Source organism: Brassica rapa, chromosome A06 (genome assembly GCF_000309985.2).
Source record: "Brassica rapa cultivar Chiifu-401-42 chromosome A06, CAAS_Brap_v3.01, whole genome shotgun sequence".
NCBI classification, from domain to species: domain Eukaryota; kingdom Viridiplantae; phylum Streptophyta; class Magnoliopsida; order Brassicales; family Brassicaceae; genus Brassica; species Brassica rapa.
Window position 1 is genome coordinate 8,252,786 of NC_024800.2, and position 23,220 is coordinate 8,276,005.

Genomic DNA, 23,220 nt, shown 5'->3' on the forward strand with positions numbered 1-23,220 from the left:
TCCTCGAGAACTGATGACAATCCTTACCGACGGTTCTATAGATGTGAAATAGGGGCACAGGTTCATAGTCTTGATTTGTTTTTCGATTCATTTACCGAGCAGTTATGTTCCTTTTTTGTCTGATTCGATTTTCGATTGTGTAGGATAAACAGCATGTTTTTTCATTCCATTTTACTTCTCCTAATATGATTTTCGTTTCTATGTAGCGAAAGAAGGAAAATCATTTATTTAAGTGGGTTGATGACGCCTTGCTTGATGAGATTCGAAGGGTAGAGGCTGAGCAAGGGAGAATTGTGGAAGAGATTGAAGATCTGAAAAGTAGTATCACACAGAGAATAGAAGAAGAAGTTAGGAAGCAGAAAAATTCACTCGAATTAGGTTGCTTAGGAAGCATTCTATGGCTTTTTGGAAGATTTAGAAGCCAAGAATGAGTGAAATCAGTCTACTGGTTTAAGTATCTTCTTGTTAGTGTGTTTTTTTCGTTTTTACCAGTCATTTGGTTCTTAGTATTGGCTTCAATAAGTGTTTTGTTGCTACAATATTTGTGTCGACTTTACCAGTCAAGTGGTTCTTATATTTTGTGCTCAGTGATCTGTTCTTACAATCCACCTTTTTTGTTGAAAAATCAGACATCAGCTATTGTCAAACAAACTTAAACTCGAACTCAAAAGCATAGCTGAACATAACTAAACAAACAGAGAGATAGAGAAGTGAAGTGAAAATAATACCAATGTATAACAATGAAACTGATAAAATAACCATATGAGAATTATCCAAAGTAGCCAAAGTTAAACAAAGTTGATTGTTTTTAGAAGAAAAAACCATACGAGACAAGGCAACACTGCACTTTCAAACACCACAACTTGCATACTTGAACATACCAACCTGTAACAGAAACATCAATACATGAAACACAATTAAATCGAGATTGAAAAACATATAAACGAACTGGCTATATAAGCTGACCCTTACCATATGTGACTGACTATATTGGTATTTTACAAGTTGCTCTGTTGTGCCCACTAATACCACATCTACTACACTTGCGAGGCTGCCTCTTTTGTGATGTTTGCGATGACCGAAGTTTATCTTCAACAGTTTCATATCTGCGTTTTCTATTCCTTCCAACTGATTTTCTTGACTCTGGTGGTAGCACATTGTCCACGACAACATCTTCTGGCATGGACCAAGCATCCTCAGGAACAGCAATAGGATTGATGCTTTCATGATAAGCTTCTCGCCAAGCTTCTGTAGTGTAAAATAAATCAGTTAATGTGTGTGGCTGTCTTCCAACATGAAACCCAGCTTTAATTGCGTGCCGACAAGGTATCTTCATCAGGTTGTACTTCCCACATGAGCAAGTACGTCTATCCAAATCAACTAAGCAGTCGATTTTATCACCTCTAACAAGCAAGCGACCATCGCTGACAGGGTAAACTGCAAATCTTTTGCCTTTCTCGGTTCTCCTTTCAATCTTTTTCTCCACATCTTCGGTAAGAGGATGATTATGCTTTGAAATCTTTTTCTTACGGTTATAAAACCACCGAGTCAGCATTTCTCTGATACTGTCCAACAAGGGAATGATTGGATACTCTCTCGGCGAACGCAAAGCAGAGTTGATGGATTCGGCTGGGTTTGTTGTCCTTATGTCATATCTATATCCAGAGAATTGACATCTTGCCCACTTTTGGACTTCAGCATCCCTTAGGTATTTTCCAATTGCCGGACTGATATTACACACATTAGCAAATATCTTTTCAAACTCAGCAACTCTATAAACCTTGGACGCCTTTGCAACCAACCCAACAAGTCCTTTCCCATGGTAATATGTTACCACATTATTCAACAAATGATGAATGCAAATACCATGTTTAGCTGTTGGATACACAGTCTCAAGCGCCTTAGCAATGGCCGCATGTCTGTCCGAAATGAAAGCCAAATGATGATCATCAGCAATGACACTATTTAGTTGTCTCATAAACCATTCCCAAGAATTTTCATTCTCTGAGTCGACTACTCCGAATGCAAGAGGATACAAATTAGAATTTCCGTCTACAGCAGTTGCAACCAATAGAACTCCTTTGTATTTGTTCTTCAGAAAAGTGCCATCAACCACAATAACCCTCCTTATGACTCTGTTAAATCCTCGTAGCGATTGCCCAAATGCAATAAACAGGTACCGAAATCTCCCATTGCTGTCAATCTCATACGATGAATGTGTTCCCGGATTAGCCTCTCTGAGCATGTGCAAGTATTTCGGTATTTTTCCATAACTTATCTCTGGTATACCTCTAACAGCATTAACCGCATATTCACGAGCATCCCATGCTAAAGATTTCGTGATCTCACAGCCATGATCAATAAGCATAATCTGTATTATATCATTGCATTTTGGCCCTTCCTTAACCCCTTCATACCTATGCATAATCAGACTGCCTATAGTTTTGGCCGAAGCAGTCCTACCCGGTTTGGTTTTGTTTGAAGGTGCGCATGTATGTTCACCGACATACTTTTTGATAATGAAATATTCAGAATCCTTCAAACACTCTGCTCGAACACACCAATTGCATGCATTATCCTCACATCTAACGTACCAAAGTTGTCTATCCGTTTTGATAACCTCGTAGTGAAAGTTATGCTTCATTGCACATAGCTCGAAAGTCGCCTTCAGCAAAGTTTTGTTCTCAAACAATTGTCCCTTCTTAACAACATTGAGCACAGAAAACTTTGACATCTTATGTATGTCCTCTTTGGCCGAGATCATAGTATCGGCATGATAGGCATCCTCATCAACTTCGACTCTTCTAATCTTTTCTTTCTTTTTCTCGCACTGCCTCTCAACAAACACAGGAGCCGGTTCGTTCCCCCTATCAACCGAGTTTCCCTCCTCTTGAGCAGAACTTGAATCAGCTGGCGACTTGTTAAGATCAAAGTCTGGTTCATTCAGATTCTCAACTTTGGCTTTAGACGTTACACACAATCGAGTAGAAACACACTTTTGAACAAAACCAACAAAATTCTGAAGCTGTCGATCATTCGCAATGATCACAGGTGGACAAGTTGATGTATTGATCAACTCATTAGGTAGATAACTCAACTCCAAATCGGGTAAGCTATCTTCTTCCATATCAAAATCTTCCAAAACCATTCTTTTAAAAACCTCTAAGGTAGAACTTGATTCCAATAACAGTAGCCTAGCCCCTTTCTCATCAGCCGAAAAAACCCATCCCGTGGTTGCTCCAAACTCCCAAACACCACATGTTGTATAGATATGCATCATAGAACAAGTTTTTGTGAAAATCACAAGACAAACTATAGAAAAATCATGGGGAAATCATAGATTGGTGAAGAAGAACATTCAAAATCGTTTTTTTTTTAATTTTTCACGAAGCAAATCAATGAAAACACGTTTTAGGAAGTTAGAATATTTTTAGAATATTTTTAAAACTGCAACTTCCTTAATTTTCGAAAATTCAGTTTTTTTATCCGTAGAAGGCACCTTCTACACTGTGTAGAACATAACAAAATTCCAGAATGTAATTTCTACACTATGTGGACGTTCGTGTATGTTTTAGATTTTGCATTCCTGATAACTTAGAATACTCGATAAAAGTAGAAACATGTTTCTGAATAAAAGTAGCGATCATTACAAATAGTAGAATTCGTATTCCCCATATTTAGAATTATAGTAAAAAGTAGTTTTTACGTTCTAAAACAAGTAGATGGATGTGTTCATTCTAGAATTCATTTTCTACTCACCCGTTTTGTGTAGAAACAGAATTCTACTTTTAGTAGAACGTAATTTAAAAACATTATTTATTATGTTTTTCAAACCTAAAAAAATATGTGTTTGTGTAAATGGGTGTTTTATTAGTTTTTTATATTTTTAATAATTTTTTTGATTCTTATAACTATTTATTACATTAATTTTAACATATGGAAAGGGTAAAAAGGAGAAAAAATGGAAAAAAATGGATTTATACCATAGGGACAACTATGTTGATTTCTTGTTCTCTTTTGGCAATTTTCCCAATATAATAACGATTTAGTAGTAATTATAGGAACGATTTATTGGGTTAAGCTTTAGTGTTTTGTGGAATGGGCCAAGAAACGTGACCATACGTAATTATTGAGTCTGAGAATGTGAAATGGGTGGGCCAAGAAACGTGAATTACAATTGTATTGGTTTATTAGATTAACGTGATAGCATAATGTAAAACGACAGTGTTTTGATGAGTGGCATAGATTGGTAATTATTGAGGAAAACAAAGGGGAAAGTACTAAATATACTCCTATTTTAATAGTTTAGATATCAGAACGTTTACTCCTTATATATTTTTGATGGGTTTACAATCATTTATTGGCAACTAAAGAAACTAAATTTTATTTTTGATAGATCTTATGGGTTGATCCAGTAAAAAACGCATTTAGTGTTATAAAGTGGACTTTTTATCACACTTAGAGTATCTTCAAAAAGTCACTCTATTTTGAAGTTTTTAAAACTCTATATTTGAAATTTAAAGGTGTTATTCTTCGAAAGCAAAATTTCAAACTTAACTTCAAAACTATTTGTATTTTACACTTTGATCTTTATATTTGTGATAATTAATTTTTGTCATAATTTATTTAATTAATATTAAATGTTGGGACGTACAGTTAGTGTTGTTGTAATATTTTTGTCATTTGGTGTACAACTTTTTTTGACAATATTTTGGAGATTTTGGAGGTTTCGGATCAAGTTTACCTGACTATTAGTGTTGTTGTAATATTTAAATTTGTGCAATAGTTATTTTTTCATGTAATTTTTTAAAATATTTTTTTGTTAAGTTTCTTTTGAATATTGTTATTGTATAAATATAGTTATAAAATATTTTAGATTTTATTATAAGTTTTATTTAACTTTATGTGTAAAACTTAAATTTATAAAAAAAAAATTGAATTATTTAGGAGATATAAAAATTTGAAGGATCAAAACGATAAACAAAAAATATTTGAGAATCATAAATATGATGTGTAATAGTAGAGACCAAAATTCAAACAAAAATATGAAACTTTTAGATTTGAAGTTTTGAATAGTGAAATTTCTAATATAGAGTTTTAGTTCTCAACTTGAAGTTTTGAAGTTCCTTTTTGAAGAATAAATAATTTTATATTTGAAGTTATAGAGTGTATTTTGGAGATGTTCTTAGTAATCCATATTTATTATTTTATAAAACAAAACTTCGAATTCAAATTTTGATTCGCGACCTTCAAACTTTAATTTATTGATGATTATTTCTGGACAAATGCTGGGACGTACAGTTATTCTAGTGTAAACAATCGAGTTAAAATTCACGTTCACGAACAATCTATTCGAAGAGATTTGCATTATGTTTGTTTGCCAACTAAAGAAGTGTGATACTGTGATTTTACAACAAATGATATGTTCTAATAAGATAGCAATTCCTCTTAACTACAAAAAGCGATGATTCAACTGAAAATAGGAGTAATGATGCGATTTTGATAAAGTAAGTAGCCCGCGAGACGAATTAACTGGACTGGGCTTAGTTCAAAAGTTAGATTTCCTTGGCTATGAAGACCATTTTTTTTTTTTTGGCTCAACTTCAACTTTATATTAACCAAAGAGTAGTACATGATTTCAACCACAAGGATTTAACCACACTTACAAACAAAGTGATCTAGTACCACCCAGGAACACATAGATGGATCCTACGCTACCCGATCTTCTACTTTGTTGTAATTCTACCCAATGAGAACAAGTCCCCTCCACGACCCGAAGAGAACTGTCTCTTAAACCCCTACAATTCGACCATACAAGTGAACGAAACATGAAACCGAGCTTAACTAAACCTTATCAGGATTAAACATTAACACCAAGCATTGGTCTCCAAAACATTAGAATGCAGCACTCGGACCAGTACGTCAACACCAAATGGCGCATCTCCTAACTCGATTCAGTATCATCGATCTCAGTTCCTCACTTCTTAGCCAGAAAAACGGCATATAACCGTACTGAAAAGGCAGATTTAACGAGAGCAGGACATGGTCGGAACAGCATCTTCTAGCTTCAAATGGCGTGAAACCCTACCACCGGACATAAACGCAGAGTCGCCGCCGGTGCTGGGAAGTAAGGCCCCACCGTGTACTACCGCTAGACTCCCTTCACCGGTTGACTACGCCGATGTAGAAGAGCCAAGCCACACGTCACCTCCGAGAACCGGAGAAACAGAACCATCTTCCGCCGTTTTTCAACCGCACCTCCGTTTGGCTCACCACTGCTCAGCAAGGTAGATCCAAGGCGGAGATGGACCCCCACTGGACCACGCGCCATCGTCATGGAGGAAACGCCGTAGATCTGAAAACTTGAAAATTAGATCTAGCGGTTTCTCCTATCCTAAAAGCCGACCTCCCTTGCATCCGTCGCTCCATAGTCTCACCGCTTTTCCAGAATCACCTTCTTATCTCCTTTAACCACCATAGGTTTCAGGTGAAGAGAGATAACTCCAGAATCGCCAGTATATCGAACAAGGTTTGAGCAGATAGCATGAGAGGCAAATAAAAAGGAGATTAAGGGAAGAGTGGAGGACCTCCGGTACCGGCGTGGTGCCGGACCGGAGAAGAAAGCTTTATGTCGATGGAGCTTTGAGAGAAGGTAGGGGAGGCGGAGAGAGAGAGAACTACTCTGGCTATGAAGACCATTTTGATTTCAAAAATGAGAATTCCATTTTTTAAATTAATGTAATTTTCAGGAAACCTTATACATAAAAACAATACAAAGAGATGGGTAGATTGACATTTACACGCCGTAGAATTCAACACCAAACTGTTGTCATTACGGAAAGGAAAAAGAAAAAAAAAACTAAAGTTGAAAAACATTCCCACATAGTAAAAATACTGTATATATATTGCAATAGATACGATATAAAACATAGTTAGATTTATAGTATGTTCTCTCTTTTCTTTTGATTTTACTTTGGTTTGGAGGAGAAGAACCTGCTGAATCCTCTAGAGTGTTTCTCAGGGGTAAGTCCCGACGAGGACGACGATAATGGGTTTGACTTGGTGTGTCTATGTTTTGACCCTACCGGAGATCTCATTGTAGGCATCGAAGGTGTTTCTGACGGCGAGCTCGCTCTGAACTCTTGAGGATTTGTAGTTGCGTCTTCCTTGTCTTCTTCTTGGTTTACGGTTTGTTCTTGGCTTGTGGACGAAGCAACCTGTTCTGTTGGAGGACACATGGATTTGAGTTGCTTCCCGAGAAGCAGTATAGTCTCTTGACACTCTTGTAGCTTCTCTGCAGCAGCTGCTAGCTCATTGTCCTGTAAACATTCGATAAACACAACATTTAAAAATCACAGTCTCAGTTAGATAAACATATGTGTGTTTGTTTCTGAAAGTTACCTGTTTTGTTTTAGGATCAGCTTCAGTTACTGAACAAGTCGGGCACTTTTGCTTGTCACTGAAGTTTGTTAGAGACGCAAAGTTAGAGACTTTCTGGTGAAAGAAGAGAGAGTAATGTTTTAGTTATAACATACCTTTGTAATTGCTCCTCGAGTTCTTGGCATTTGGTTAAAGCCTCACGGTGATTCTCCTTTTCTTCATGAAGCTCATCTTCTAAGTTTTCGATTTTGCCTTTAAGTGAACTCAACTCAATTTCCAGCTCTGCTGATCTAGTTTCAAGAGATCTATATGATTCCACCATGCATTTGAGCTGAGTCTCAGCCATGCCATTAGACTTCTGAGCAGATTCCAAACTTGATCTGACCTCAGCAAGAAGCTGCTCTGTTTCTTGAAGTTTTGACTTAGTTGCTTCAAGATCAGCTTCACAGCTTGCAAGGTTGGTCTCCGCTTTTTCTTTCTCGAGTTTCAGTCCTTCAAACTCTTCAGATGTAAACTTACAAGCTGCTGCTGAGAGCTTGGCGTCATAGCCAGATGTTCCGTTGCAGTCATCCGGAATCTCGGAGTCAGAGCTCTGAGAACAACCATGTTCACCTGATGAATCTTTCCTAAGAAGTGCTTTGTTCTCCGGCAAAGCGACTTTATCAATGCAATCTGGACTGTGAATCTCAACTTCAGATGCGTTATATCCCAACACATTGATTTTCAGCTCGCTAGCTTCGGCTAAAACACGTGAGAGATCAAACAGAAAGTCCTCCAGAGTCTTCTCCTTGCTCAAGACTCCGTCGTATGTGACAGAGAACTCTTGAACCTTTTGGGAGAATGTGTCCTGACACTGCGCTGCTTCTTTCGAAAGGTAGGAAACAAAGTGGTATATCTGAGAAAGAGCATGAGATACTTCTTGTGTTATTACCTCAACGGTGTTCTCAGTGGTCTCAGTTGACATGGCTACATCCTTTTCTTCTGGTTCATGACATTCAGAAGGCAGCAGCTTAGCACCACCTGCATCTTCAATGGCACATTGTACCTCAGCCAGAATCTTCTCAGAGGCAGCATCTTTGGGGAGAGACTGAAGCAAAGTGGAGATTCTTTTCTTCAGCTGCGTCGCTGGTGAAACCTCAGCTTCAGAATCATTATTTGGTAGACAAGCTAGCTTCTCCATTTCTAGAAAATCGTCCATAAGCTCCAACTGGTTAGCACTCTCTGTCTTCTTCATCTTCGCACTGTTTTTATCCTTAGTTGTTTGAGAGAGCTCAGACATCAAAGATCTAGCATCTTCGTTACCGTCCTCAGACATTGAAGCCATACTAGGAGGGTTACTAGCATGTTGGTGAGAGAAGATGTCAAAGCCACTCTTGGTTGGACTACTCTTACTCATCACCTGAGCTTCCAACGTCTGAAGCCTGTTTGCTGTCTTAGCACAGAGGTTCCTCGACACTTGAAGCTCGCTGTTACGCTTCGCCAACGCTTCTTTAAGCATCTTGGTCTCTTCCTCCATGGCTAGTAACCTCTCCGTCAGCAAATCGTTCTCTTTGTGAAACTTGTCGAGCGAGAACTCTGTCATCTGATGCGACATCGGAGACATGAGAGGACTAGACGGCCTAGCCGGTGACCTTCTTTGCCTGTGATCTCCGTACTCTCCTCTCCCCAAACTCTCAACCTCCATTTTCATCTGCGCGAGCGCTGCAGGACCTGGAAGCTTCTTCCTCACAAGAGTCCTTAGCCTCTGGCACTCAGCTTCCAGCTTCGCAATCTTCTTGACGCCTTCCAAATGCTGCTTGTTCGCAGCGTCAGCTGACCTCATGCTCATGTTCTTCTCCTCGTTGCGGATCTCAAGCTCCTTGGTGATCACGTGAGTCTCGTACTTGAGAGTGTTGATCTCCCTCTCGCAAGACTCTATATTGTTTTTAAGATGCTCAATCTCGGCCTCCGCTTGAGACTTCTCCTCGCGTATCCTCATGAGCATGTTAGAACGCTCCTGCAAGGACCTGGAGAGCGCGTCGTTCTCGGCTGCGGAACGGAGCAGCTCTTGCTCGAACTCGCCCATCTTGGACTCGAACTCGTCTCTGAGCTTATCCATTTGGTTGGTTTTAGTCGAGATAACATCTTGCAGCTTCTGCTCGTTCTCTTCTTTTAAACTCCTTATCTGTCTCATACACTCCTTGAGCGCGCCGTCTAGATGCGCAGCTCTGTCTTCAACGGTGAGCTTGGCGAGCGTAACGGTTTCGAGATGCGTTTTCAAAGCGGAAGCTTCTGCTTCAGCTTTCTCCCAGCCTGTGAAGTAAATTAATCAAAAGGTGAGGTGAAGTAAAAAAAAATAAAACACATGCAAAACTGCGTCGTTTCGTCATATAATACCTGTGACGGCTTCTTCAGCGACTTTGGAGTGTTGTTTGACGACAACCTCCTTGGCTGCGATCTCTGCATTAGCGGTGGATAACTTGGAGTCGAGATCCTTGATCTGATCTTCTAGGTTTGTAACTTGTCCTTCGTACTTGTGAACTTCGTCTTTCAAAGCGTTGAAATGTGAGTATTGATCAAATGAGATCTGGATGTAGCTCGGCTTCTTCCCATTTTCCTTTTTTGTTTAAATTAATTAATAATCAGGAAAGAAACTCGGAATCAAAAGGAAGGCGAATCTGAGAGAGAGAGAGATGAAGTTCAGTTTACCTGGTGTTGGTCAAGAGCTTCGGTGACTGTAGCAGCTTTCTCAGAGGATTTCTTCTTCCATGGCCAACTCTTACGATCCATCTACACAAAAAAAAAACAATTATTCTCAGTCATTATACAATTACGGATCAGGGAAAATAACAATGAAGTTTCCAGAACAAGTACTCAAGTCAAACGAGAAAGAAAATTCCAAAAAAGGAAAGTAAAAAAATTAGAGATCCAGAGCAAAACAAAAACTACGAACGATCTCGCAATTCACTGAGAATTCAAATCCAAACGAAGAAGACGAAGGATCGGAAAACAAACAAAAAAATCGAGAAACAAGTATGATTCTGATTACGATGAGAGGTTGAACACACACACTTGTAAATAAGAGGTGGAATGGAATGGAATCTTAGAAAGTTGAAACTAATAATAATAATGGGAATAGCTCCAAAAAACGATTTCAAGGTGGAATGTCGAGACAAAAGGCCATTACTAGAATTCAGGATTCGAACGCCAGAACGAATACAAATGGCACCACCGAAGATCTCCTAACCGCACCATTAAACAAACAAAAAAAAAAGCATATCACCACCGACGTTTTACAGTCACATCTGAAAACGAATAGTCACCGACGCTCTATATTTTTAAAAAATTAGTTCGTAGAAGAAGAAGAAGAAGAAACAGAGCAGACTACGTAATAATATAGCTCCCGATGGAGGAGGAGGTTACAAAAACGCTGAATCGAAGCAAAGCAATCTCACCGGAAAATGCAGCAGTTGAAACAGAAGAATCTCCCAACAAATTCAGGAGCTATTAAATCATCAATTTCGGCAAATAGATTGAAAAAAAAAGAAAGAAAAAAAAATCAGAGAATCTACTCTGTTTCTGGAGAGATAGAGGAAGTGTGGTGGGTTATGGTGATAGTAGCGGTGATGTTGAAGGTGAAAGTAATCTATGTATGTATGCCTTCTCTATCACTTCAACCCCTATAACGTAGCAGAGGCTCTCCTTTAAACTAATCACCCATGATAGCTACCCTTCGCTTTCTCTTCTTTCTTTCTTTCTCCGACTCTTAACTATATTTAATAAACGACACCAATAATTCAATTTAATTAAAATTCCTATTATATATAGATGCCTTTTGTTTTCTAAACAAAAATAAAAATACTAAACACTTCGCCTATTTTCTTAATATCCTGGTCAAGTTTTCTTGTCACGATGATAGCCAAACAACGACATGTATCACATGTGGTTCCTTGCTCGTCAATCCCATTAATAGAAGACACCAGGAAATAAACCTAAGCCTTGACGTTTTGGAATCTATTAAGACTTCCATGTTGAATGCGTCTCTCTTGTCTTGGTGTCTCTATATACACGAAACCTCTAATAGACTATACATAATAGTGACACTTATTACTCAACTCAACCTTTGTTTGTGTGTGTGCACAGTTTGGTTTTAACACTTATAAACATTGTATATGTAGTGGATATCATTTGATTCAAATCATTTTCATAAATAATTGTTTCTGTATTCTAATGTTTTAATCCGCACCATGCATCATAATCCTACATGAGCATACTGTTTATACACAGTACAAAGCATGCAGTACTGTTATATTTTCTTTCTTTTTATATAAATCAACTTAAACGTGACAAATTACTTAGCACAGACGATCACTGTTGATAATGCACCTTATTAAACTGAGATTGAATATATATACTTACATATATAAATGCCCATTAAGTATGTTTTCCCTTACAATTTGTTTCTTTTCTTATAAGCAAAAAAAAACAATGTGTTTCTTCATATTTGTATTTACATCTAGAATTTTGACTGGTTTTTCCTTTTAATTACGTTGACTGGTTACATCGAAAATGATTAGTTGTATATATAACCTGTATGTGTTTATACGATTGAAATAGATTTCTAAACGATAGAATAATTATGGTAAGTGACTAGATGGAGTAGATACGGGAAACCGGACTACCGTAGAGTGGTGACATAATATAATAAACAGACTAGAGAGATATTAGCTTGAATTCCCACCGCTTAATTATCCTTAACGAAATAAGGAATTGAATCCAATCCACTATCAATTTCCACCTTTTCGCTGGAAAAAAAGGATAAATACAATTTGAGTTTGTCATATGCTACGAACAACCAAGTAGACGTGAAACTATTTATTTAATATAGTTAAATTCATTCAGTGATATGGTCCTTACATGCAATTGTATTTACATAAGTTTAGAGACAAGCCAGCCAACAAAAGTTTGTACACCCCAGTCTGTATATAGCAATTCCACGGACCGTTGTGTTTCAAAAAAAAAAAAAAAGCAATTCCACAGACCTAAAGTTAAGAAACAAAAAAATAATTTAATCTTTTAAAAAAGATTGGAAAAAATTAATTGAAAATTGAAAAGCTAAATATAACGACTTATTTTCTTTACAGAAAAAAGCAAACATTATTTCCTTACAGTAAAGAACGAGACATGAGAAAAAATAAAGTATAGAGGAGGTCATTTTCTTAGGATCAAATAGCTTCGACTTTACATAAAAACAATCATAATCAAGTACATTAGGTATGTAATCTAATATGTCTACTGTCTACCTACACATTTTATCGATTTTAAATTAAAATAAATACTAATAATTGCCGTTTGAAATTAAAATGGTTTCAGTAAAAAAAATCGTCGAGAGAAAAAAATAAAGTCAACATCCAACTATTGTCGAAATCAAAACAGCAGCTGACAGCAAGGAAGACCCGTGGCCCCGTTTCACACGCTTACCGGTTTGGTCTCACCCTAGCTAGTATGCGCTGTACAGTGGATCTTATAATCACTCCGACGGTTATGATCTGCTTCATCTATGATTCTTAGCTTCACTCACCAGAAACAACAGATAAATTATTATACCAACAATCAAGAGTGGATATAATTCGTTCGATATTGTTGAATCTGATTCTTTATACTAGTTATAACTTCACGAAGACGAATAGAAAAAGAGGCTTTTAAAAAAGTATAGTATTTATATAAAAATATATAAATCTAAAAAGCGTAAAAAGTTATGGATTCTAAGCAAGTTTGGAATATGATGAGCTGTGTTGAATCGCGTTCTAGTGGCTATACTGATGAATGATAAATTGAATAGTTAGAGTAATTAGACATGGGTCCAAATATATAAAGACCACGTAACGCGCTTTTCATCACGTGATATGTCTACATTGTCTTGGGTCATTACGTGTATGCTTTATCTTTCAGTAATCATAGTAATTTTTCGGCAATCCCTATGTAAGGAAATAAAAAATAATTACAGAGAAGTAAAAACGACATACATCGCTTAATATTTGTCTTATCAAGACGATAAAATAAATGGGTATAATACTTGATAATGAATTTCATGTAAAATTTCATAATTAACGATAAGACTCGGAGACAAGAAAACATACTAACAGGCTATACAATCCATGGTCGGGTCACAGCCCGCCTGTTTGGTCTGTGTACCGAGTCGGGTCATGACCCGTCTGGTTATACACATAAAACGACATCGGATGACTGAATTGGAGTGGGACCTGTCCGGGCCAACTTCGTATATAATCATAATAATAAATTAACCTTTTTAACCATCTAGTCTTATTTGATTGAGGGAGACTCTGGCTGGGGTCCATTTAAATAAAGCCTCGATACGTGGTATAACGAAAACGACAACGTATTCACACGAAGAAAAAACTCGTAACACTTACTCACCTAAGACCATCTCCAATGGTTTACACTATTTTTTACTCTAAAATAGAGTGACTCTATAATAGAGTTTAAGTTTTCTCCAATGGTATTCTATTTTAGAGTAAAAAATAGAGTGATGAATAAAAAAAAAATAAGTTACTTTATATTTAGAGTAAACCTATTTTTCACTTTATTATAGAGTGAAAAATAGAGTACCATTAGAGCATTTTTACTCTAAAACTCTATTTTAGAGTGAAAAATAGAGTAGGGTTGGAGATGCCCTAAGAGCATATGATTATTGAAAGGTTTTTAAAGTAAAATTCTTAGCGGAATATAAGAACCTGACTCTTAAGTTTTAACTAAAAAAACTTAAAATTAGCTCTTAAATAAAAGTTTTAAGAGACGGTTCTTAGTTTTTTTAATTAAAAATTAAGAGATGAATTCTTATATTTCGCTAAAAACTCCACCTTAAGAACTCCCAATAATTATATTATTATGCTATAAACACTTAATGCCTTAAGTGAATTGCCCTCTTCGACCAAACGACAAACTTCACACAAAACAAATATACGAGAGAAACAAAAACTTATTAATAAACTTTATTAGACACCTCAGTATACCAACAAAGTAGATTAAAACTACTGTTTTGTTTAACTTGAGATGTTGACCGCTAACCTAAACACGCTGAACTTAAAACTTTAAATATTAATTACCAACGTATATCGATCCAAAATAAAGTTGGTATATGTTTTAATCATAGTGATTCTATAGATTTCTCATTAATTATCTATTTAAGTAGAATAATGTCCATCAGTTCCACAGTCACGCCATTATACATAGGATTAATCTCCTCATCAGGGAGTGTTCCATTTACTTGATTTGGTACGGTGACGACTGACGGCCCATCAAACCAATTTGGATGGCAATAAATAATTTGATCTGCTAATTATCATTTTTATTCCAAATCTAATAGCTGGACTTTGCTACAGTATTTAATAAAAATAGTACATGGGTTATTTGATTTAAAAATATTAGGTGGTTGTTCTCTTAATTTTATTTAATGGTTTAACCGATAAACATAGATACTGACCTAATACTCGTAACTGTTACCAACTACAATAAAATACAAATTAAACCTTCCTTTACCAGCTAAAGCGAAGACAGATGTACATCAACTACTTATAAAATACATATTTTATGTATATATAATTATATATTAAGCAATACAACTATCTATTTGGTTTTCTAATGGAAAGTATATTCTCAAATACTTTTTATGATATTTAGTTTTAATAATAGTTTAGAGTTTGTCTGAAACAAAACTCGAACTCTTACTTGTCCGTGTGGACATTAATTATCATATTATATACATTCACTTCCAATTTATATTCTGTCTGATGTATATTAATGTAATATGTTTCCGTTAAGAAACGTGAACAAAATATTCATGTGAATGAAATTCCAAGACAAAGAAAAAGGACACGAAAAAGAGAACTTCAAGTTAGAAGCACATGCCAGCCACGTAGATATATTTACAGTGTATGCCATGTGAAGTTTTCCTGCACGTTGAATTTATTCAGAGCTTTAAATACATATATAAGAAATCGAATACTCATGCATTCACTATAATTGTGAAAAAATATAAACATGCCAAATGAAATAATACATAAAGTTTTGTTGACAGGCAAAAATAAATGACCTAATACGGATTTTGGGAATAACCAAATTTCTGTCCACAATATTTAATTTATAAACAAATTAATAAATAAAATACGAGATATATGATAAATATACAAAATAAATAAATTTAAACTTTGAAAAATTGATTAGTTAGTAACTTTACTCTAATTAGTAATACATGACACTAAGCAAATATAAAGAGTGAAGATCTGGCGGTAGTGGACGAGCGATGATTACAAGAGAATGATTTTCCACCTCGAAATAGACCCAATTTTATTTTCCAGCCTTTGCTTTGTTCGTACGTTATAATTTTTATGTCGATAAAATTGATTTTTAAATTTTAACATTCTAAAGACACGGGTAAATTAATTTGTTGTTATATTTCAACGAAGATGGGTCCCCAAACACCACCAGCGCACGAGACAGCTTTACTCCACTTATTTTTTTGTAGGAAAGAAAATCTACTTGAGAAAATCATTTACGCATTATCTTTTATTATTACCAACATCATCATCAAAAATGTATTAAATTTTTATTTTATTTATTAGATCACATTCCTTAGGATTCTGTTCTGTAAAAGTCACATGATCCAACTTTCATTTTGATCTTTTGCATCCTCTGTTGGCAATCATTATCATCGTGATGACCTGTTTTTTCTTTTTCTGCCTTCATATTTATTTACAGAGCATGCTCACAAAATTACAGTGAAGAGGCAGAAAAGAGTGTGTGTAAATATTATTCTTTCCAAATTTTATGACACGTTTACATTCCCGATACCATTCTTTATATGTTCTGTTATTTATTTTTTCTTGATAAAATGTTACGTTATTCCTTTCTATTTATTCCATCTAAACTATTTTTATAACGTTGACAAAAAAATCTATTCTTATTAACTTTTTGTGTTAAAACAAAGTTTTGGTAGATGACGAAAATAAAAGTAGAGGAATAGGACCCGTCGACACGAGGTTAGACCATCATTAACCCAAATCTTTTAACTGAAGTTCTTAACTTCGGTTAAAAGATGGTTTTTAGCTTTTCTTAAATTTTAATTAAGAAAAGTTAAGAACCGTTGCTTAAATAAGAGATATAAGAATCTGTTTCTTAGTCGAAAAATGTAAAAAAAAACAAATGTTAAATTATAAGTTAATAATCCCGATTAAAAGATATGGGTTAATCATGCTCTTATAAACCAAGAGACTTACGTTTAAAGATAAATTGTATCTTCTCTTTACCTATAAAGACACATTGTGTTTTTGACACACTTTTTTTGTACTATTACATTCTTTTGAGACGAAAATAACCTTATTTTGTGCAAAGAGAAAAATGTTGTTTTTAAGAAAGCAAACTAAAATTAATTTAGTTAGTGGACTTTTACAATAAATATAATATTCATTTAAAATTTTTAAAAGTGTATGAATTAATGTGAAAAAAATCTGGGTTGTTGGATCAGTTTACAGATAAGAAAATTTAAAAGTTGAAAATTAAGTTGTTGGTAGAATTGTGGACATACTATATAAACTAATTTTTTCACTTCTTGTATTATCAATTTTTGTTTTCACTGCCACTATATCCTCCGTCACCTTCTTCTCCTCACGTCTTTCGCCTCTGTATCCACATCCACCAACACGACATCCACCACTATTTCCTCCTCCTCACGTCTTCCACCTCCGGATCCACATCCACCACCACAATATCCACCACCACGACATCCACCACCACTTCCTCCTCCTCACATCTTCCACCTCCGTGTCCACATCCACCACCACAACATCCACAGCCACGGAATTCACCACCACCTCCTCATCCTCGCGTCTTCTACCTCGGTATCCACATCCACCACCATAACATCCACCATCACGACATCCACAACCACCTCCTCCTCACATCTTCTACCTTCGTATCCACATGCACCACCACGGTATCCACCACCACAATTAGATAAGAAACTAACTTTTCATATGAAACTAGGAAAAGAGAGTCACGATTGAGATTGGATTGGAGTTTCTGGATTCATGGTGTGACTCACCAATGGTTGAGGATGAAGAGCTGAAGAGGCTAATCCGGCGGAGCAGTCTCAGATCGAGCAAAAGCTGGAGGTGGAGACAAAGAGCTTGAACAAAGTGACGGCTCCGAGGCTTCACCAAAGACGCCACGACAGAGATTCTGTTACAGAGGAGAGAAATCAGAGAAAGAGAGATTTGTGTAGTGATTGTGATTCTACCTCTTGACCGGGGAGAAGAAAGACAGCGAGAGATTAGGGTTAGTGATTGTGGACAAGAATTGGGAAAATGGATTCCATGTAGAAGATTGTTTGGGAAACAACGGCGGCGAAAAAGTACAGTTGGCGGTGGAGAGAATAGAGTTCGAGAACGAAAGGAATTAGGGGATTATGGACGATTTTGGATCTAGATTAAGGTTCAATTTCTCTAACATCTGGTGTTGGAATTCGATTTCCAGATCAAGAAGATCGAGGCAGAAGGGATAAAGGGGTTAAGGGTTCTCTTTTTGAACTTTTGTCGACTTAGGGATTTGAATAGATAAAGATTATTAGATAAATTTTTTTTTTTTTTTTACAAATAAAAAATAAAATACCAGATTTGTTTTGTTTAGTTGGAAAGGCTAACGAAATCGACATCCCTATTAGTTGGAGGTTATCTTGGTAAAATTGCAAGATTAAAGTGTGTCAACTCAGATTGTGTCTTTTAGAGTAATTCACAACTCAGATTGTGTCTCCCAAAGTAATATTTTCTTATAAACCTGAAGTGGTGGATTTGGGCCATTCTCTTGTCATTATACTTTATTAGATAACTATATTCTAAAAAGGGCGGGTATATTTTCAGTCATTAAACCTAGGCAAATTTGTATCATCATACCCATTACCAATGCAAGTTGTTATATGTAATCGTGCTCACTCACGTTAAAGTTAATCTGACAGTTTTTACTTATAGAGAGAAGTGGATCCTGCATAGTTGCAAGTAAAGTGGCAGTTACGATCGTATTATAAACGCGTTTATAGATATATATTCATATGTTAAATACTGTTAGTTAAAATGTGGATTGTAAATAATTAGACCAAACATTTATCAATTGGTCATATTTGTGTTTTAATAGAATGGATACTATTAAGTATTAGGGTGATTTTGTGAAATGTACAAAGTAAAAGAATAACTAAGAATATAGTCACAAATTGTATTTGTGATAATTTGGTAAAAATATAGATGAGTTTTTTTTTCCGGATGTGATTGTTCGTTGCCAGTTAAGTTGCTATAGTTCATGAGAAGAATAAACCACTACATAAGATGGAAAAGAAAAAAAATGGTGGAAAAAGATCACAAATGGTGGAGGTGGTTGAAGAGAATATGGTGGACACTGTGGCGACAATGGTGAAAACGATGATGGTGGCGAAGAATAAAACAATTGACAACAGCGTAGTGGAAAAGAAAACGGTGAAAACGATGGCGACAATGGCGGAAACAGCGATGGTGGCGAAAAATGAAACAATCCAGAACGGAGATGATGATGTTATAAATATAAGTGATTGAGGCAGAAGAAAATGAAATGATCGAAAAATGGATCGAATATCTACCAATACTAAAAGGGAGATATGCTCAATAGGGAGAGTGTCCACATCAGCATAAAAAATCAACTAATAACAATCATCCATTTTGCCACGTCATCACTATTTTTACAGAAAAAAAAAGAAACCGTGTTTTGGCTCTATATTAATTTAAAAGGCCCAGACTATTTTTCTTATTCTCCATCTCTGCCCCAGAAACATAAAAAAACCCAAACACGTGATGATTCCACTTCGTCTTCTCCGATTTCCTCTATCCAATCTCATTTACTAAACTTATCTGCATCAATCAATTGTGCTCTTCAATACCTTCTTTAAGAAATCGTTTCGCATCCCTTTCTTTCTCCTTCTTTGTAAACCATATTCTTCATATGTTGTCATAAGTTGCATCCATTCAAGGAAGTCACCGGTAACGTCTGATGTTCTTGGTCGGGAAAATATCATCCTCAAATCAAAACACAAAGTTCGTTCTTCTTCTCTAATCCTCAAATTAATTGTTATCAGAAAAAAGGATCGTTGGTTGTACGGCTGTGCCTAGACACAAGGCGTGATCGACAACAAAATTCACGAGTTTGAGGTTTCAAAGGTGAGTCTTTCCTTGATTTTGATCAGTATGCATCTTCCATTGTTTGCCAGAAAATATTGATGTTCTTTCATGCGTTGGCTGATTCCAGGCACAATTCATCACCATCCTTAGGAGGAGTCCTTTATTATATCAGGGAATGCTTATCGCTTCAGACTGTCTAACTTCTAGGAAATCAATTACTCCCTGACATATTTTATTGATACATGAGTATACTGATATGCAGGTTCAATACATATTGCACCGTGAGTTTACAATTTTTTGAATATAAGTTCGTGACTAATTGGATTATCATGAGAGCATCTAAATATCCAAGATGAGATTCTTTCTCATGTTACTTTTTCTTCTTCAATTTTTCTGGTTCCATGGACAATTCTATAAAAGTAAGTTTTGCCTATCATGTTTTTTTAGCTAAAAGCTGCTTGCTTTATCCGTTTTACATTGTTCTTCTCCATGTAATGAAAAGGATTTTGAAGATCTTACAAATTTCAGAAGGGAGGAGGATCGTATGTGTGACTTCAGGCGGAACTACGGTTCGGTTGGAGCAACGGCTCGGTTGGAGCAACGATGGGTAAGGTACATGATAACTTCGGCTCAGGAAACAGAGCATTGTTTAAAACTCAGATATGAATTCATTTAAAAATTGTTTTTATCGGCCTTTGATATGCTAGGTTCCTCTTTGTTTGCTGTAAACTTCAACAGGTAGATTTTCTCTCTGTTTATTTGCTTGCAAAACCCAATAAAAGAAGTTTGGTACAATACCGCATTCGTTCGATTTTATTGGTTTTAGATGGACGCCATTGATGGTTGCTCGCTCATGGCACCAGAACTGGCTCGAGGAAATCTCGAACCCGACCAAGGATCAGCCACCAAAAAGCCCTTATCCTTTTCCTCTGCCTTCCTGTAATGAGCATTATCAAGATTGCTCTGTAAAGAAACCTTTTATCTAATATGATCAAAGAAAATCTAACGTCTGACTTTTTTTCGTTCATTTGTGGGTTTCAGAGTGTGCGGCCGGCGAGAAAATGATTGTCTAACTCCATGTCATGAATCTTTCTCTATCTTTTTGGAAAGAACATGCACCGTAGCTTCTGGTAATGTATCAATTCTTCATTACCGAGCTTTCTAGAACACTGAATTGATTGTGTGTAAGTGACATAACAGGATGTGATCATGAGTTCTGACCTAAGCACCATAAATCATAAACACCACAGGCCACACCAGGGTCATACACGTGCCCTCTTTCCCTCTCTCTCAACGACATTGTCTCTTTCACCGAACTTTCCAATACAACAACAAGAAGACCAGCAACGTCATCAAAAACAGGTATGCAGAATGCAGTGAAGGCTCTATACCACAAGTTGTTACTGAAAATAAATAGAATAAACAGTCAACTGAAACTCTTTCAGAAGCTTATGTGTCTTCTACTCTATATAAGTTAGAGGAGCAGAGAGTTGGTGTACCTGTTAAGAGTTGGGCTATATGAGCAGAGCCGGCCCTGGGCTAAAGCCCATAAAGCCAGGGCTTTAGGCGCCAATATTTGGATATATTTTAGGGGCACCAGATATTGAACAAATATGTCTCACTAGCCCAGTGGTTAAGTTTTGTTCATATTTCCTTCCTGCGTCCGTCAACAGTTAGAGCCTTGATTCTTCTTTTTTTTTTTTTTTCTTTTTGACAATAACTTAAATCTGACAGATTTAGATTTCTTTATTGATAATCTTAGTTTCCATGTTTATATAATTATATAATAAGATCATATATAGTAGTCATTATAAAATAAAACAAATCAACTAAAAAAATCTTATTTCCTTTTCTAAACTCATGTTTTTTTCTTCTACTAGTTATCTTCTTTTTCACTTAATTATTTTTTGTATCTTTAAAAACTAAGAATAAAGATGATATTTATTTTTGGATTCAGATACTCTCTCATGGAACTTTGACAGTTTGAAAGATTCATTAAGTTTACAAACTAAACCAATTTCAAGATGATGTTCTCTTGTGTTATATTTACCAGAATTAAGTATTTTTATTTTAAATAATTATAACATTATTTTCATTTTAATCATTTTTAGAGAGTGTTATTAGAAAGAAAATAATAACTCAGCTAAATTGCTGTAAGATGAATTAGTATAATCTAAAACCAATCACATTCTCAAGTAACATAATTTTTTTTAAAGTAACATTTTTATACAAAGTAAGTTGTAAAATTATTATTTTTCTTTTAGATCAATGTATAAGTTTTTTTGAAGAAATTTCTAAATCATGAAAAATTAATTTTTTTTTTGGTTTAGAAAGCTAAAGTAAAAAAAAAAGTTTTTAAAGGGTATTATTTTGTTCGTTCGCTTTAGGCGCCATAAGACCTCGGACCGACACTGTATATGAGATACCATCGTTGTTATCTGCAGTGTTTAGAATTTCAAATAAATTTTAACATGTTGAACCTTTAGAGTCCTTTTATCCAATCGATGTTTCTGATCAAGGAACCGGAATACTGTTGGTGAACTTGGTGAGAAAGCATTGTTCTCCATGTACTGGAATGGAGATAATAGGTGTGTTAGAGATCAGAAACTGTTGCCCTACAGTAGGAGGTTGTATATCCTAACAAGGTTAGATGTCTTTTCCTAGAGTATGGCGACTTATGATCCATATTTTACTAGAACTATAAGATTTTTTTTTCTACTTGATGCATTTGACCATTTTAAGTTTTTGGTTTTAAGATATATAAGATAACCTAAGCTATGTGTTTTTTTGGTTCCCTTCTCTCTCTCTTTTGTCGTTGAGAATTCATATATATTTCTAATGAATGATGATAAAACAATGACTAGATTCGTTTGGATTTTTTTTCACCCAGGTCTGGCGCACAAGGAGGTTTTAAAAACCATCTAGGCGTTGTCCATTTTCATAGGCGTTGTAAAACAATTAAAATTTTCTTTCCAGTTGAATGCTTGCATAGATTTTGGTAATATTGTCCTAAGCTGTTAATGTAGCGATTTCATGCTCTCTTTTGTGGGGAAGATGACAATTGGAAAGGTTGGGTTCATGTTGATCCCTCTTTTCTCCACACAACTACTACTTCAGTACTTCTACAATCTTCGATAGTTTTCACAAGCAAAAAATGTTAACGTTTATACACATGTTCTCGAAAATGTAGTTCTAATTGCTAAAGTCACATATTTATATCATTAACTGTGAGAGTTCCTCTTCACTTTCTCTAAGGTGGGAAAAAACAAAGGATTGATTGTTAATTTGGTGCACCAAAAGTTTTAATGTCTTTTAGTTTCACAGAAAATAATTAATTTTCTATGCAGCCATTAAAATAGATATTTAGACCCATATTTAGAAATTAAATATAACAAATTATTTAAAAGTAAAAAAACTTTGAAAATATCTTCGATTTTTTGTCAGTGTAATATTTAAATCAATATAAAATCACTAGCAAAAAAATCAAGAAATCTCAATATCGATGTCAATTTTTAATTATTAAAAATAAAATATTTAATTAAGTTACGAAAAAATATAAATCCTATGAAAAAAGTTGAAAGGCATTTTTTTTGGAAATCATGTAATTATTTCAACTAACAGAACAAGATGAGTCCTAAAAAAATCA

The 23,220-nt window shown here is 35.5% G+C and overlaps 2 protein-coding genes and 1 long non-coding RNA gene across 7 annotated transcripts; 1 reads left to right on the forward strand and 2 right to left on the reverse strand.

Annotated features, from left to right (window-relative positions):
* Positions 1 to 102: 102 nt before the first annotated feature.
* LOC117134584 lies at positions 103 to 6,464 on the reverse strand. The gene is made up of 2 exons (XM_033292991.1): positions 973 to 6,464; positions 103 to 885 (listed from the first exon to the last, which is right to left on the reverse strand). Exon 1 carries the CDS (start codon positions 3,278 to 3,280, stop codon positions 986 to 988), a length of 2,295 nt encoding a protein of 764 aa, XP_033148882.1. The 5' UTR covers positions 3,281 to 6,464; the 3' UTR covers positions 103 to 885; positions 973 to 985.
* Positions 6,465 to 6,711: 247 nt separating this feature from the next.
* LOC103872787 (filament-like plant protein 4) lies at positions 6,712 to 11,183 on the reverse strand. 4 transcript variants are annotated; one of them, XM_009151223.3, is made up of 7 exons: positions 10,815 to 11,075; positions 10,547 to 10,601; positions 10,069 to 10,149; positions 9,757 to 9,976; positions 7,536 to 9,672; positions 7,402 to 7,459; positions 6,734 to 7,319 (listed from the first exon to the last, which is right to left on the reverse strand). In XM_009151223.3, exons 3-7 carry the CDS (start codon positions 10,147 to 10,149, stop codon positions 6,969 to 6,971), a joined length of 2,847 nt encoding a protein of 948 aa, XP_009149471.1. In that variant the 5' UTR covers positions 10,547 to 10,601; positions 10,815 to 11,075; the 3' UTR covers positions 6,734 to 6,968. The 4 variants fall into 4 exon arrangements, with proteins under 4 accessions (XP_033148880.1, XP_009149471.1, XP_009149472.1 ...); XM_033292989.1 differs by lacking the exons at positions 10,547 to 10,601; positions 10,815 to 11,075 and adding an exon at positions 10,234 to 10,257 and having other exon boundaries at positions 6,712 to 7,319; XM_009151224.3 differs by lacking the exon at positions 10,547 to 10,601 and having other exon boundaries at positions 10,932 to 11,183.
* Positions 11,184 to 11,574: 391 nt separating this feature from the next.
* LOC103872788 lies at positions 11,575 to 22,363 on the forward strand. Of its 2 annotated transcripts, XR_004458773.1 has the most exons (9): positions 11,575 to 19,436; positions 19,532 to 19,613; positions 19,702 to 19,993; positions 20,077 to 20,186; positions 20,282 to 20,312; positions 20,401 to 20,513; positions 20,616 to 20,704; positions 20,775 to 20,936; positions 22,094 to 22,363. It is a non-coding gene; the product is annotated as an uncharacterized LOC103872788 (long non-coding RNA). The 2 variants fall into 2 exon arrangements; XR_004458772.1 differs by having other exon boundaries at positions 20,775 to 22,352.
* Positions 22,364 to 23,220: the final 857 nt, after the last annotated feature.

Coding starts and splice junctions, on each gene's coding strand:
- LOC117134584 (XM_033292991.1), bottom strand. CDS start 3,280: ATGATGCATATCTATACAACATGTGGTGTTTGGGAGTTTGGAGCAACC.
- LOC103872787 (XM_033292989.1), bottom strand. CDS start 10,149: ATGGATCGTAAGAGTTGGCCATGGAAGAAGAAATCCTCTGAGAAAGCT. Junction 9,673..9,756: donor CGCTGAAGAAGCCGTCACAG/GTATTATATGAC, acceptor TTTACTTCACAG/GCTGGGAGAAAGCTGAAGCA. Junction 7,320..7,401: donor CTGATCCTAAAACAAAACAG/GTAACTTTCAGA, acceptor GAATGTTTACAG/GACAATGAGCTAGCAGCTGC.